Source organism: Falco peregrinus, chromosome 4, assembly GCF_023634155.1.
Source record: "Falco peregrinus isolate bFalPer1 chromosome 4, bFalPer1.pri, whole genome shotgun sequence".
Classification (NCBI taxonomy): Eukaryota; Metazoa; Chordata; class Aves; order Falconiformes; family Falconidae; genus Falco; species Falco peregrinus.
The window spans coordinates 113,209,332-113,224,150 of record NC_073724.1 but is presented as its reverse complement, the minus strand read 5'-3'; the positions used below and the strand labels follow the sequence as shown (position 1 = coordinate 113,224,150).

The window sequence follows — 14,819 nt, the reverse complement described above, 5'->3', positions numbered from 1 at the left end:
TCCTGCTCTTTTCTTCCTTTTGTAATTATTACTTAGCCAGATTAATATATTTTTTTAATTCAGGAAGGAGCAACTCTCCCAAATAATTTGATGTCTCTGTATATTCCTGTGTGCACGCGTGCTTTTTTCCCTTAGTTAGATGCTCTTTGAAATGAGAAGGCAGCTGTGTGGCAGCCTAAGAGAGTGATGTTTTTACAACTGATAGTTGAGGTTTTATGTTTGATAGCCTGGGATGTGACTTGGGAGACCTGGGAGTACCAGAAGATGTAGAATAGGATTGGAGGTGTATCCCCATTGCTTGAACTCAGAGCCTCCTGCAAAGATGTGTGTCAAAGGGTTGGTTAGTTTGAGAAAAGAGCCTGGACCAGCTCTTCCGTGATGTGCTGTCAAATAGCTCTTTGCTCTTTTAGGAAGGCGCAATAGTAAGGGTACTGCTGTTTCATTTGACGATGACTTTTTTGGTATTTCGTTCTCTCAAGTGTTGCGCATCCTTGGAAGTGGTGGACTTTCACCAAGAGATTTAAGAAGGGTTCTTTTGTGGCTCTGTTGCAGTGTGTTGGAGCTTTGTTTGGCTGTGGTTGAGAGAAGACGAAAAACAGGGGAAGAGACTTGACAAGTGGTTTTTTTGAGAAAATTAATGAAGAGTGCTGAAATGCTTAACTTACACGTGTGTGTGTGTGTGTGTGTGTATATATGTGGAATTTGTGAACTAGAAAACCAAGGGTTTAATTTTCTCTTTCGTTCTTTCATGCTCTCCTGAGACTGGCAGGTCCTCCCCATCTTGGCTCAGTTACCTTCTACGTTTGCCAATTGTTATCATTTAATCATGATCAAACAACAGTGAGTTAACATGAATCTATATAATCTGTTGTTTAATAACACATACTAGTGTTTCTTTTTGATCTTATCAGTCTAGAGAATGCTTGAGGCTTGCTGGCAGAAAAAAAATCAGGAGCCTCTAAGAGCTGAAGTGGTGTAGGTGTAGCTAAATTGGCCCGGTGCCCAGTAAGGATCTGACAAATTGTTTTCTACATTTTCATAAAACCTGTCAATTTTAAAGCAGCAGCAATGTTGCATTGCTTCAAAAGTTACTTCATTTCAATTAAAAAATATAATCTTTATGCAGATGACAAAATTATGATGAGTTTTCGCCAATACTTTCCATAGCGCGTGAAATTCTCCCCAGTACGGTGGATTTCAAGTAGAAAAGGACATCAGGTGTTACAAAAGTTTTCATTTAACAGGATTTACTACAGAAGTCAAAACTGCGTAACTGGAAATAACCAGAGAGAGACGGTTCCGTTTTAGGATTTTCAATTGGTATATGTCTTTTGGGATCACTAGAAATTCGAGCTTGGTGAAAGACAACCACCATTTTCTATAAGCCATTATGCTTTTGTAACAAAACCAAATTGACCTATTTTCAACATAAAATATATCTTGGTTTAATAACTTCAATAATGATGTTTCTGCGCAGGAACTGTGTGACTTCTTTAACAAGCAGTGGCAACACTGAGAATTGTGTAACTCAATTTTGCGACTCACTGGAGTTCTTAGGAACTGAAGGATGCTATTGATAGAAAAATAAGGGAGATCGTAAAGATTACTATTTAAATGGAAATTAAAAAAATAGTGGATTAAATTTTTAATTATTATGAAGAAGAGGTCATGTGTGGTGGCTTCAGAGTAACGTATATGGCTTCAGAGTAGGCAGATGGTGCCAGACTTGCTCTTTAGATGGTCGTACCCAGCAGGTACTGGCAGTAACTCTTGATCGTGGTGCCTGTTTTGTTAGATCCGTGTCACATCTTGGGCTCAGGCTGGCGGTCGTTCCAGACCTGTATGTGCTTGAGGAGACTCAGAGCACTTTGCATTCCCTCTTTGCTCCTTCTGTCACCATGGGGGACTGAAGTATAAAGAATTTGTGGCTAAACACAGAGATCGGCCATTCAAAACACCCTGGCCCGGTGTGAGGGCGTGTTTGGTCCTCGGAGGTGCTGTCTGTGAGACGGCTCTGGCCTCGGGGAGAGGGATGGGGGGCTCTGGGACACAAAAGCTGGAGGGTCGCGGTAGTGCTGGAGCTGCTGCAGGGTCTGGGGGTGCATTTTCCCTCCAGCGCTCACTATAGTTTCACTACAGCCTTCCTAAAGCCCTTTGACAGACCTGAAGTATGCGTTTTATTAGCTACTGAATTTTAAATAAAAGCAATGGATTCGGAAAGTTTTGCTGAGGCGTTTACAAGGGCGTGTTTTGATACATGTAGGGCATTTGTTTTAAAGACATAGATTGCTAATACTATTTTCATGAGTAGCAAAATCTGTGAATAGTGATCCACTCCTGCTGATGCCGCAGGAGACCGTATACTGGTTGGATACTGGTTAACACTGGCCAGTGAACCTCGCCACATTGTGCATCAAGTGTACGCAAGAGAACCCCATCCTATTTCATTAATTAATCTTGCTGGCTGGAGGAAAAGTTGCCATCTTAACTAGTCTGAATTTGACAAACTGCAGGTTGTAGCCATCACTGGTGTTTCCTACCAAATGAAAGAATCATTTTTACTCACCCATGCCCTTGTAGTGGTACTCCAGCCACCTCCCCATCTTCTCTTGAGTAAGCCACAAGTGTGAAGATACCGGCAGCTTTAGTTTTATTGCAGGTCGTGTATCCTGGGCATTGAATTGCTCCTTGTAACTGCCTCTTCTGGGTTGCTCAAGCTTTCTAATACGTACGGATGAAGTTATGCTAGTGTTGTGCTCAGGAGGAGCTGCTGGGCTAGCCCCAAAAGACCGGCAGTCTCAGAGGTGGGGAAAAAGTGGTGGGGAATGCAATAAAAACCTCCCCAGGTGGTTTTTACTTACTTGGGAGAGTAAATAGAGGACTGAGATGGAGTTCTGGAGAACGGATGGAAATTATTTCAATGCTCAGGAAGACTGCTTGCCAGACCCGTTGCTGATACAATCTGGTAGTAAACTGATATAATCTGGGCACTCTGCATTGCGTCCGAGTTAAGTGCTGTTTGTAGCAGTGAGCTCTGGCTGTATAGCTGGTATTATTAGCAGCTCGTGGGTTGAGGGCTGAGGTCCTGAGGTGAAGAATCATGGAAGGGATGTCTGGAGGTCACCTAGCCCCACCCCCTGCTCAAGCAGGTTCCCCTGGAGCAGGGTGTGCAGAGTCACATCAAGTGGGTTCTGAATGTCTCCGGAGCAGGAGACTCCCCAGCCTCTCTGGGCAGCCTGTGCCAGGGCTCCGCCACCCTCAGGGTAAAGAAGCTTTTCCTCGTATTCAGATGGAACCTCCTGTATTGCAGTTTGTGCCTGTTGTCGCTGAGCACCGCTGAAAAAAGCCTGGCCCCCTCCTCCTGCCACTCGCCCTTAAGAGGCAGCTGTCACATAAGAACTGCCGTGAGAGTTAATGGGGACCAGTTCCATCAGCTAATCATTTACTATGCTAATTTCTTCTCTGGAGCATTAAATAGTAATAGAAAATTACTTATATTAGGAGGAGTGACCATCAGATCAGATTTTAAGGGGCTGAAACATAATGAAATGTGGCGCCTGTTTTCACGTAACTACTTTTTATATGACTTCTGGTATCTGGTATCTTTTATATGACTTATGGTATCTTTGTCTCATTACTCGGAAAGTTTCTGTAATCTCCATCTCCTTTATCTACTCGAAAATTATAGAAATTGTATGCTTTTTAACCAGCTATTTTATTATTGGAAAAGAACAGCATACCAATTTTATAAAGATAGTTCATTGATTAGGACACTACAAGTTGCATTATGTAATGTGCATGTAGAAAAGAGCACATTTATTTCCTTGATCGTGGAGTACAAGGCCAGTACATTAATCTGCATGTCTATTTCCATTTATATTTTTTTTATTAGAAGGGAGCTTGCTTAAGAGATAATCTTAGTGATAAGAGTTGTAGGAAGCATTTTTATTGGAATAATAACATGTCTTGAAATAAAATCTAGGAGCCACAAGCAACAGTTGACAATTTCTATGATTGCACCAATCTATAATTATAGTGCTGTTTCTGTAGCTCTGTGGATTTATGGTTAAAGCTAGGTTTTTTTATTGGAACAATTAATATGTGTGGAAAAAAAAACAGAACAGCTTCTGGGCACAAAAAATCCTTCCTCGTGTCCTAAGTAGGGGTAGATCTGAAGAATGGATCGTGTACCCAAAAATCCGTTGGAGCATCTTCCTTCATCCCTGGTAAAATAAGCTGATAAAAGATAATAAAAGATATTACAACTACTGTACGGCTATTCAACTAGGTATATAAAGGCGAGAGGATGGTTATAACCTCTATCAGCAGAAACAGCAGTGAGCTTTTCTGTGGATAAATGGCTTGTTTTAAGGATTAAAAAAATATGTGAAATTGTTCTTTTTTTTCTGGATCATATATTATAAGAGTAAAGATTTGTGACCACTATACAAAGCCTCTAGTTATATGTATATAGATCACAAAATGCTTGTAAAACTGAAAATCTGCATTAAAAAGTAGTCTTTTCAGAAAGCACATATTACTATTAAATCCTTATTACTATGGCCATACTTGTAGAAATATTAATTAGTGATCAGTTTAAAAATGTGTAATAGTAAGTCTACTGCCTCTTATTTTTAACTTTTGGAAGAAATAATTATTGGAAGGAAGAATTACTGGAAGGACTTCTTTTAGCTGGGTTTTTAATTTTCCATAATTTTTACCTATAAAAATTTCCTCAGCCAGACTTTAGCTGGCATTTCTTCCTTCTGTAGCACACAGCCTTCAGGAACTAGAAGTACCTGGTGGTTTCTTTTAATCATCAAGTGTAGATACAGCTCTCACATACATTGCAGAGTAGCTGATTGAGAAGGTGATGGTTTTCAGGCTTCATGAGTACGCTTGAAGCCAAGTGTTGATGTGCCAGTGGTTGAAGCAGCCTCAGGTCTTCTGTGAGCTGGGTTTGACACTATTCAGTGTTGAACTGTAGCTCCCACACTCTAGATGCTTCTACCAGCTGCTGTCACTGATCTGCCCTTTTCCCTTTGCCTGTCTTCATTTACATAGATTATGTGTATTTTCAGTGCTTTTTCTTTTAATTACAAGGTCTGTGTTACTTTGTCACAGACTTCAGTCCTGCTTTTTATTCTGGCTGTATGGGAGAGCCAGCAGCCTCCCATCAAGAGACTTTTTTTACCCCAGGAAATTTGACTGCAATGAAAATGCTTAAGGAAAAATACACATAACCTTAGGATTAGGTAATATGCATGAAAAGTCTGAAGACATGAGGCTCGAGTAGGTGTAATAGTTCTGTTAGTGTTACTTTTCCTTTCTCTGGTCCCAGATTTCTATCTGGCTGCCAGGGCAAGTCATTTATGAGCAGCTGCTGGTGTTACTGGGGCTGCTGGTAACTGCTTTCAGCCAGAGCTTTTTTGTTTTCTGCTCAGAACCAGGAACTGTTGAACGTTGCTTCGTGATGCTGTTTATATGAGGGCTAAGCTTTCTTGGGGGAAAAAAAAAAAAAAATATTTGCTTTATCAGCCAACAGAGATCTGGAAAAAAGCACCTCAAGTTTTGTCAGCAGCTTTCTTCTTTTCTTTGTTAAGGTTTAGTATAGTACAGGGTAGTAAAATGTAATCAAATGAATTACAGTGCTCACCATACGCAGCAAATATGCTAAGCTGCCCTGCAGCATAGACATTTTTACTTGTGCATCTCTTTAAAAATGTTAAGATATTTAGGGTGTATCATGCTCATTAGAAACATGTAGGTTTTCTGCTTGTATCTGTTTCTGCAGCTGCAAAGTTTCGTGGTCTGTATGTTGTCAAGCACAATTTGTTGATCCTCTATCGTAAATCAAAAAGTGACAGACCGTGCAGGAAAAATCCTAAATGATACATATTGCTCGCTAGATTGTGAGGCTTAAAATGGCTCACTATTTAGAATTATATCTCTGTAGGCCTTAGTATTTTTTTCTTTTTTGTAGTACAGTTGTTTTTATATCTAAAATAGGTGTTGCATATTGTACTGAGCATGCTACAAAAAAAAATCTATAGAAGGGGAAAAGCTGAAGAAGAGGCTTATTTTGAAAGTAGCTTAATTTTGGAACATGATGACCATTTGACTTCTGTTTCTTGGTGCTATGATAAGACAGTCACGGGCTTTCCATGTCGGGTTGTGCGTTTCATATCAAACTCTTGGGTTTAGCTGCACATCTTACTGTCCTTCAGTCGTGTAAATGCTGGTAGAGCCAGTGTCAAACATGCCCAGACCATTCTGAGGAGCTGTTTGCCTCTAATGATCTTGAACGTCTCTGTGAAAGGAGATTCTACAGCTCACAGGCAACTTGTTCTGGTGTATCTCTACCCTGTGGAGAGAGCTTTTCCTAATATCTAACCTAAAGTTGTGTTTGCTGTAGACTTAGCTCTTCCTCCTGCCCTACTCAATGAGACAGATTTGCCAGGATGTGATAATTATATGGGAACAGTTGTCATGTTTGCCACTAGCTACCTCTATTTTGAATTTAAGCGGTTTCCCAGCAAGTCACGTGCCACACACCTATTTCCATCGTGCTCTTCTGGACTGCCTTGTTTTCTCTGTCCTTTTCTGTAACAGTAGTGCCCAATGCCATTTTGGGGTGTTGCTAGCACCAGCTCATTGCTGTAATAACCTGCTGTGTCTTACCGCCTCCACTTCCAAAAGAGTCTGTAATATTTTGCAACACTTTCCACAGCATTGCATTGCTGGTGCCTGTTTATTTGTGATCTGTGGGATTTGTTACACTCTCGTACTGCCCACGCAGTTGTTTTGTGTCGTGGTTTTTATGTATGTGACTTCTCCTGCCAACTGCTTCGTAGTTGTTTTTGTTGAATTTCATCTTGTTGACTTTGGGCAATTCAATCACTTTGCACGAAGACCTGGCCTCTAAAGGATTTTGTGAATTTGTGACATAATCTCTGTTCCATCATTCAAATCATTATTGAAGAGGGAAGCAAAACCTTTTTGGTGGCCTCAGTTAAAATGCCTTTTAGTTTGATAATAAACTGCTAACTATTAAGAGTTTTCTCCTGTAGTGTCCTTGAGCAGCTCTGTGCCCACTTCATTAACACATGCAGCTGCTACAAAGGTGCGTAAAGTTCAGAGAAGTTACACCTGCTCCTTTCCTTAAAACATCTGTCAAAGGAGAAAATGACAGTAGTTTTCGTTTACTTGTTTATTGTGTTGGTTGTTTCTTATTGTCTTGTTATCTAGATGTTTATAAACTGACTGTTTCAAATAATTTATTCTAGTCTAGTTGTGGATATTAGATGTGGACTGGTTGTCTAATATTCCCTGAACTTCTAATTTACAAAAATCAGTATCAGTTCCCTCTTCTCCCCCCGGGCAAGGTCTTCTACATCATATTTTTTTCAAAGATTGTTTTTAAGTTCTGGAAGACATCTGCTAATTATAGAGGTTGATTAAGCGAAGTCTTATTTTAAGTTGCCCAGATTTTTCCAAATAGAGTACAGATTATAGACAAATTGATGATAGGTGGATGGTGAGGTGGATTGAAAACTGGCTGAACTGGCAGGCTGGGAGGGTTGTGATTAGCAGCACAGAGGCCAGAGGAAGGCCAGTCCCTGGCGGTGTAACCCAGGAGTCCATACTGGGCTCAGTAGCATCTTCATTAATGGCTTGGCTGAGCAGACAGGAGGCTGCCCCCTCAGCAGGTCTGCAGATGATACAAAACTTGTTCTGTTGCTTGTTGATGCACCAGGTGGTTGTGCTGCCGTCCAGGGGGACCTGAGCAGGCTGGAGACATGGGCCAGCAGGAACCTCAGGAGGTTCAACAAAGGGAAGTGTCCAGTCCTGCCCCTGGGGAGGAATAACCCCAGGCACCAGTATATGCTGGGAGCATCTGGAAAGCAGCTTTGCGTAGAAGAGCTTGGGGGTCCTGGTGCATCCCGAGCTGAACATGAGCCAGCAAAGGAGGCTGCTGGGCTCTTGGGCTGCATTAGAGGAAGCATTGGCAGCAGGTCAAGCAGGGTGATCCTTCCCCTCTGCTCACCACTGGTGGGATGCATCTGTAGTGTTGTGTCCAGTGCTGGGTTTTCCAGTATGAGACAGACATGGACATACTGGACTGAAGGGCCATGAAGACGATTAAGGTCTTGGAGCATCTCGTGCAAGGAGAGGCTGAGAGGACTGGAGTGCTTCACCCTAGAGAAGAGGGAGCTCAGAGGGAATCTTAATGATGCGTATAAACACTCACTAAGTTGTTATCAAACTGATTTTAAAACAAAAAAGGAATAGAAGAAAAAAAAAAAAGAGAGGAAAAACTCTTCAGTGAAGCGAATGTTTTTAATATGCAAAGGCATAAACCTTATGCCTCCCACCCCCCCAACCAATTCTGTGCCATTTCTCACTTATTTCTCAATATCATTGCTGAGCTGTCAAGGCTTCTTGTCCCTTCTGTCTCCCAGAAATGGCTTCCAGAGAATTGATGATTATTGTTTGAATGAGTAAATATGGTTTGAACTTTGGAGGGTTGGGGCAGCTCTTTTTAAGTAGAACTTGGGTTTAAATGTAAGTCTATTCTGCTGCTAGTTTGAACTGAAATACATCATTGTCCTCACTTCACCCCAGTGATTTAATATAAAGTGATTTCAGATGTTCACATTTTTGATGCAGAATAATAAAATACAATAGTACTGGTGGAGGAAAAGAAAAGAAAAATAGGGTAGTTTTACACAGTAAACGTTATAATGTCTTGTGTGACCTAATTTTAAGTCACATGCCAGAGGACTTAGAAAAGGGAAATAGTCTCATTGTAAGATACTTTTTTTTTTTCTGAAAGTCATTGTAAGTGTTGTGTATTCGAAATTGTATCACACTTTCTGATCTGTATCAGCACGCAGCAGCCTACTGTTCTGCGTGTTTATAACCTTCAAATACGCTCTGCTGCCAGCATTTCCGTTTCTTTTCACTTAAGCTATCTGCATCCTATAGTGATCAAAACTTTTTCAATCCTTGGAAATACATGCAAGCGTTCCTCTAACACACTGGCAATTTTTCAGTAAGATTTTTGCCTCCTGAATGATGGGTGTGAATATGGGCCCATATGTCTAGAACAAGACAGTTGTTTCTCACTCTTGAGCTGTATCTGGCAAAGGTGGGAGTGGATTAAGGCAGGTTATGAATTTAAAGCGTGGTTTAGTTGTTCCTGAAATAATGTATGCAAAGCAGTTCTACAGCCAAGGTGCAGTGCCTTGTTGATATCTCGGGGAGGATGGCCTCATCCTGTCTGCCCTTCTCTGCTCCTGGCACGGGGGTCCTCCTCTTTCCCTTTCCTTTCTGCCTGCTGTGGCGCTTTTACATCCTTCCAGCAATCTCCTTATCTACCAGATTGGCAGAACACTTTCCCAAGTTTTGATTTACTTTTTTTTTTTCTCCTCCTTGAGTTTCCTTCGGCGTTTGTGAATCACTGTGTGGGTGGCAGGGAGGAGGTAAGAGCACCGAGCCCCAGCAGAGAGGACGGGAGGACGAAGTAGGACGTTCCCCTCGCCGTGCTGGAGAGCTGCTGAGTTTGCTCACTGGCTCATGCGTGATCGCACTGATAACCTAGGGCAACATGGGATTATTCCAAGGAAGTTTAACGGTAACATACACGGCTAGAAAGGATGCTCTCACTTGGGAATAGAATCATCTCTCAGACTTGCTGGAAAGCGGTTAAGCAGAAGCAGCTGTCTGTACAGACACCTTAAATGTCCAGCCTTTTAAACTGAAACTAGTGATATGATATTTAAATAAATCACAAAAGCAAAGACAGGCAAAATATAATGTTTAAATTTCCATTCTATTGCTTTGTTGTTTTCATCCTATTGTTTCATAATTATTTTAAGTTGTATTATTTTATTCCAGACTATTTTAAGGGGCGTCATTTGCTGTGTCTGTTGTCCCACTACCTTGGTTTGGACTTCTTTCCTTTTTTTTCCCCCTTTTTTTTCTTTTTTTCTCTTCTTTTTCTTTCCTTTTTTTATTTTCTTTTTTTCTCTTTATTTCTCTTTTTTTCTTTCCTTTTTTAATTTTTCTTTTTTTCTCTTTTTTATTTCTCTTTTTTTTCTTTTCTTTCTTTTTCTTTTCTTTCTTAACTTCTACAGGAATGGCTCAAAGTCCACTAGAAACAAGGGAATCCTTTTTGGTAGATTCAGACAACCTTTCATTCTGGCCCATCAAGAGTATAAATAAAGTGTAACTTTTATAGTAACAGTTGTAAAATCTTCATGATCCAGAACACCCAGCAGTAGTGTGATGTTTTATGTAATAACACTCTTTCTCCTTTTTGTAGGTCCTTTTGTTCTGCATCACAGCTGCTCTGTTCATGTTCTTTTTCAGGTATGTTGCTAGTATATCTATTTATATTTTAAAAGATTATTTTAAACAGCATTTCTAAAAGCTTACTTGATTTTTGGTGTTCACCTGAAAACTTTCGTATTCTTGACTCAAGCTTTCTGAATTGAGTAAGAGTGCTTTCGTGGCATCAAAAACACAAAATGTGCTGTGAACATAACTGGGCTAAAAAAGGGAAATGCTGAGTTAAATGCTTTAAATCTTCTAGAGTTTATACTGATTGCTTAAGATCCTCTCATCTCATAATTAAGACCCTGGAGATCTAACATTACGTAGTATCAAACCAGCTGAAATACTGCTTTTCATACATGTTTTTAAATAGCTTACGTCAGGGAAGATAGCACTTTTCTTCTGGTGAAAATAGAGGAGAGCAGGAAAATGAGATTTTTACAGTCCTAAATAATATCAAATATTTGACATGTGTGCAGGTGCAAGTACCTTCTTTTAATTTTAGAGTAAACTAGTTTCACGTATGTTTTCACAAGTTATCAGTTGTATTCCTTTTTCAAAACATACAGTAGTGGGGTTGGATGAGACTCATTTTAATAACTTTTTTCTCTCTTGGTTTGCAAAATATGTGTAATAAGTCATTTACCTTGTGTTTGTGTTTCCCTTTTAAATACCAGACCTCTCAAATTTTGTTTATTGTATCTCAAGCTGGAAAGTTGCTTGTTAAAGTAACCTTTGACTACAGCCCTTTGACTTAGAATTTCGTGGCATGTAGCCATCTAGGGTTCTTCAGGCCATATGATCCCCTGGTAATTGCAAAACTCTGGAAGCTGCAGCTTGTTTTTTTATAATTCCAGTACTTACAAATTACTTACCAATATTAGCCAAGAAGAGTCGGTGAATACGGGGGAGCTGTTAATTTAGAGGATTTGAAGAAGCATTCCTCCTTTCATCCACCACTTGCATTGACAGTCTTCTCCTTGCTTTATTTTTTCTGCTTCCCAGAGTCATAGCATAAAAGCCTCAGAAAATTTGACTTAAGAGGTTGAACATTAGACACGTGTCTGTATGAATGCTGATTAAACCAACTCACAGTGCTAAAACGCTGGTCAGAGCTATAGATGTTGTATGATTTTGGAGGAAGGTAGTTGAATTCCTCCCTGCCCTGACACAGCAACGCTGGCAGTTGCATGGGCTCCCTCTTGATGGATAATCCTCTTAAGCAATCATCAGCAACATTTAGTTCCTTTATCTTTGGTGTTGTAACAGAGGAATTAAAATAGAGGATCAGGTAGTTATAGGTCCTTAGTTTAATTCTCAGGGGGAAGAAAAATAATCTGTTTGTAAACACCAAAAAAAAAAAATGGGAAGGGAAAGTAGATTTAACAGTAGATTTAACAAAAATCATTAGCACGGGCCAGTTTTTGTATTTTTTTTTTTTTCCTTTCCCACTGTAATCAGTGTTGCGTCTAGAACTTCTTCACAGTGGTTCGTGTAGTACTTTCCTAAAGAAACCAAGTGTAGATGGTCTGGGTGAAAATACCTCTGGGTACGCACAGGACCCCCTGGACAGTGTGTGGGCACAGTTCTTGTCAGAAGCCGACTGTCGGACAGGATGTATTGACTGTGTTGACAGGCACCTACTGAGGTCGTCCATCGTTTCTGTATTTTTATATTTAAATAATGACAAAGATAACAGTGGAAGTGCTAATTACATGTGTAGGTAAAACTGCTGGGTGGCAACTGCAGACTTGGGACTGGGATAAACACGAGCTGGAGATACCTGAGAAGCTGTAAAGGTGTTTAGTAACGAGGTTAAGGTGGTATCCTTACACCCATGAGGAATTAAATGGTTAAGGAGCAGTTCAGCGCAAAAAGACCCAACAGTAGCTGTTGCACACTGCCAGCTGCCTGTAAGTCAGTAACGTCACCGAAACGGGTTGCATAGGGCTCGTGAGGTATATAAAGTTGTCTTTTTGTTGCTATTAAAGTTGAAGAAGTTCTCAGGGCAGTTTTATGTCCTTTTTGATTGTTACATGTCAAGAAGGTTACATGTCGGGACGGTCAGAGAAACCTCAGAGATGATCCGGAGTTTGGAAAAGATGGCTTATTTAAAAGGATCGTGTTTGCTTAATTAAAAAAAAAACCACAGTGGGATGGAATGACTGTCTTCAAGTATGTGCAAGACTGCTGAAAAGAGGAAGAGAATAAATAGTCTGTTCTTGCTGGCTGTGATAAAAAGGAGAAGAGATAACAGAGCAAGACATTTCTTCTTAGAATAATAAATTGCAGCAGGGATGAACTCACTTAGATATCGAGGAAGGAAATCTTAAGAAGGAAACGGCAAAAAGTTTCCCCAGCAAGTCTACAGATGGTCTGTCCTTTCAGATCTGTAGGAACAGATTTTGGATAACTTGGGTGTTACTGGTTAGGGAAAGGAATGGACTGTTTGATTTCCTGAGCATCTTTCACTTTTTTGGTGCACGTCAGTGGCTGTCACGTTGTGAAATACTTAATGTAATAAGCTGTCAAAGAAAGCGGTCAGGGAAGTCTTTGGAGGAGGAGAACTTTGCTGTGCTTTGTTGAATGCAACTGGATAGATATACCTGCAAAAAAATTGAGACAACAGCTCTGTGCTGTAGGAATCGCCACGTCTTGTAGAATGTATGGAGTGGGGACAGGAGGGCAGGCAGAGACAGGGACCACGTCAGCGGTCCAGGCAGGCAGGGGCATCTCTGAAAATTAGCACAAGGAGAAATGTGAGTCTTCTACTGCACCAAATGAAAGTGGTTTTCCCACAATTTCTAGTCTTAGAAATAAAATAGGAAAAGACCAGCTGCTCAGGGAGAAGAGGGGTCACTTGACCCGTCCTCAGAGTTGTCCAGTTCATCTGGAATGGGACTGTGTGCTGGTCGTTGTCGGATCCTATATATGAATTAATCATTGATCCCCTTCAGGAAGATTCTGGACCACTGTTGAAAGAATCCTCTGTGGATCTATCCAGAGTCCTGGGGAGGCAATCTGCCTGTCTCTCATCACCTAAAGCAGAAGGGAATTGGGAGAGCCGTGAACCTGCGTTTCCTCTGTTTAATGACTCAAAAATCACATCAGCCTGTTCCATAAGTGGGTCAGCCTGACAAAATCACATTAGTACTTTCAGAAAAAACACCTTATTCAAAGTCAGAGCTGTTTGGCTTATAGAATGTCTTCCCATTGACTATAAAACTGTTCACTGGTAACAAGCATTTATTGACCTGAAAACCAGAAAATTTGCTTTTGCTTTGCCTGCAAACAGCTCTGTTCCCAGGGTGGCTTTTTATCCTCCCTGCTGCACCAAAATGTCCAAAAAGGTGCTGAGAGCAGTAGCTGTCCTGGTCACCAAGAGCATATGCAATCCCTTTCATCATGAAAGATAAGATCCCAATATCTGAATGGTGTAATTTGAAGCTTAAAACTTTTCTAAGAAGAGACTTAATGTAAGTCTACCTCTGTGCTACCAAAATATGACTGATGCTTGGAAGTCAAATGTCGCAGGTAATAAAAGGGAAGTAGTCTGTATTTTCTGGGTTCATATAAATTGTCTTCTCCGAGGTGAGTGCGTTCTCTGAGCTTAAAAGTGGTGATTGACCCCAGTCAGTAACTCTGGTCGGCACTAGCATTCCTGGCAGCTTCAGGGTTAACTAAACTTAGCCGCTGTTTTTGCAGCTCAGCCCTTGGTAGCTGGGTGACTGAGCAAGGTGGAAAGCAGAGATGCTCTTCAGCGTTCACAGGGACTTTTGTCATTTTAAAGTGACCGGCATGGCTTAAGGCAATCTTTGCTGAACCTAGGAGATGAAAAGTTGCTTAATAGGGAGAATTCAGAACTCTTTCCTTCATGGAAGAGTTCAGGTACATCTATACATTACACAACTTTCGGGATATCTTTCAGGTTGCCGTGAAGCTGAGCTTCCTTAGTGTTGCTTCGAGGAAGGCAAGTGCTGTGCTTGGTAGTTATCCATGAAAAGAGAACAAAATCAATGTGGCACATCGTTGTAACATGATGATACCTCTCCCCAGATGTGGGCATTTTCCTACCCACAGTTAGGAAGTACTGCTATAACAGATACATGAATCTTGGTCTGTGGAGGTGTAGACAAGCTTTTCTCGATTTATTTGAACAGCTACTTTTCTAGTATAATGAATTTTCTCAATATCTCACTGTAATGCCTACCTGAAATTATTTAAAAAAAAAAAATAATAATCTGTAGTGGTCCTTTGGCCAGGTGGGTATAATTTGCTGATGCTTCTCTCTCATGCAACCGTTACATGTCTGATTTCTGCCTCCGAAGCAGCAGAAAGACTCAGAAGCCTGTGTAACAGATCTGGGCAGTTTATTATTAAAAAAATGAAGTATTCAGATATTCTTCCTATCATTTGATATAGAAAAGGTTTCTCCAGCTGTGAAATGAATGCCCTTTACCCTCTCCTGGAAGGCTTTGTCC

The 14,819-nt window shown here is 40.7% G+C and overlaps 1 protein-coding gene across 1 annotated transcript in view; it reads left to right on the top strand.

Annotated features, from left to right (window-relative positions):
- Positions 1-14,819, top strand: part of TMEM135 (transmembrane protein 135) — a 189,443-nt gene that overhangs the window by 110,441 nt on the left and 64,183 nt on the right. Inside the window, exon 6 of the mRNA XM_005232203.4 lies at positions 10,328-10,374. Coding sequence (XP_005232260.1) covers positions 10,328-10,374 — 47 coding nt within the window. The remainder of the gene's footprint in view (positions 1-10,327; positions 10,375-14,819) is intronic.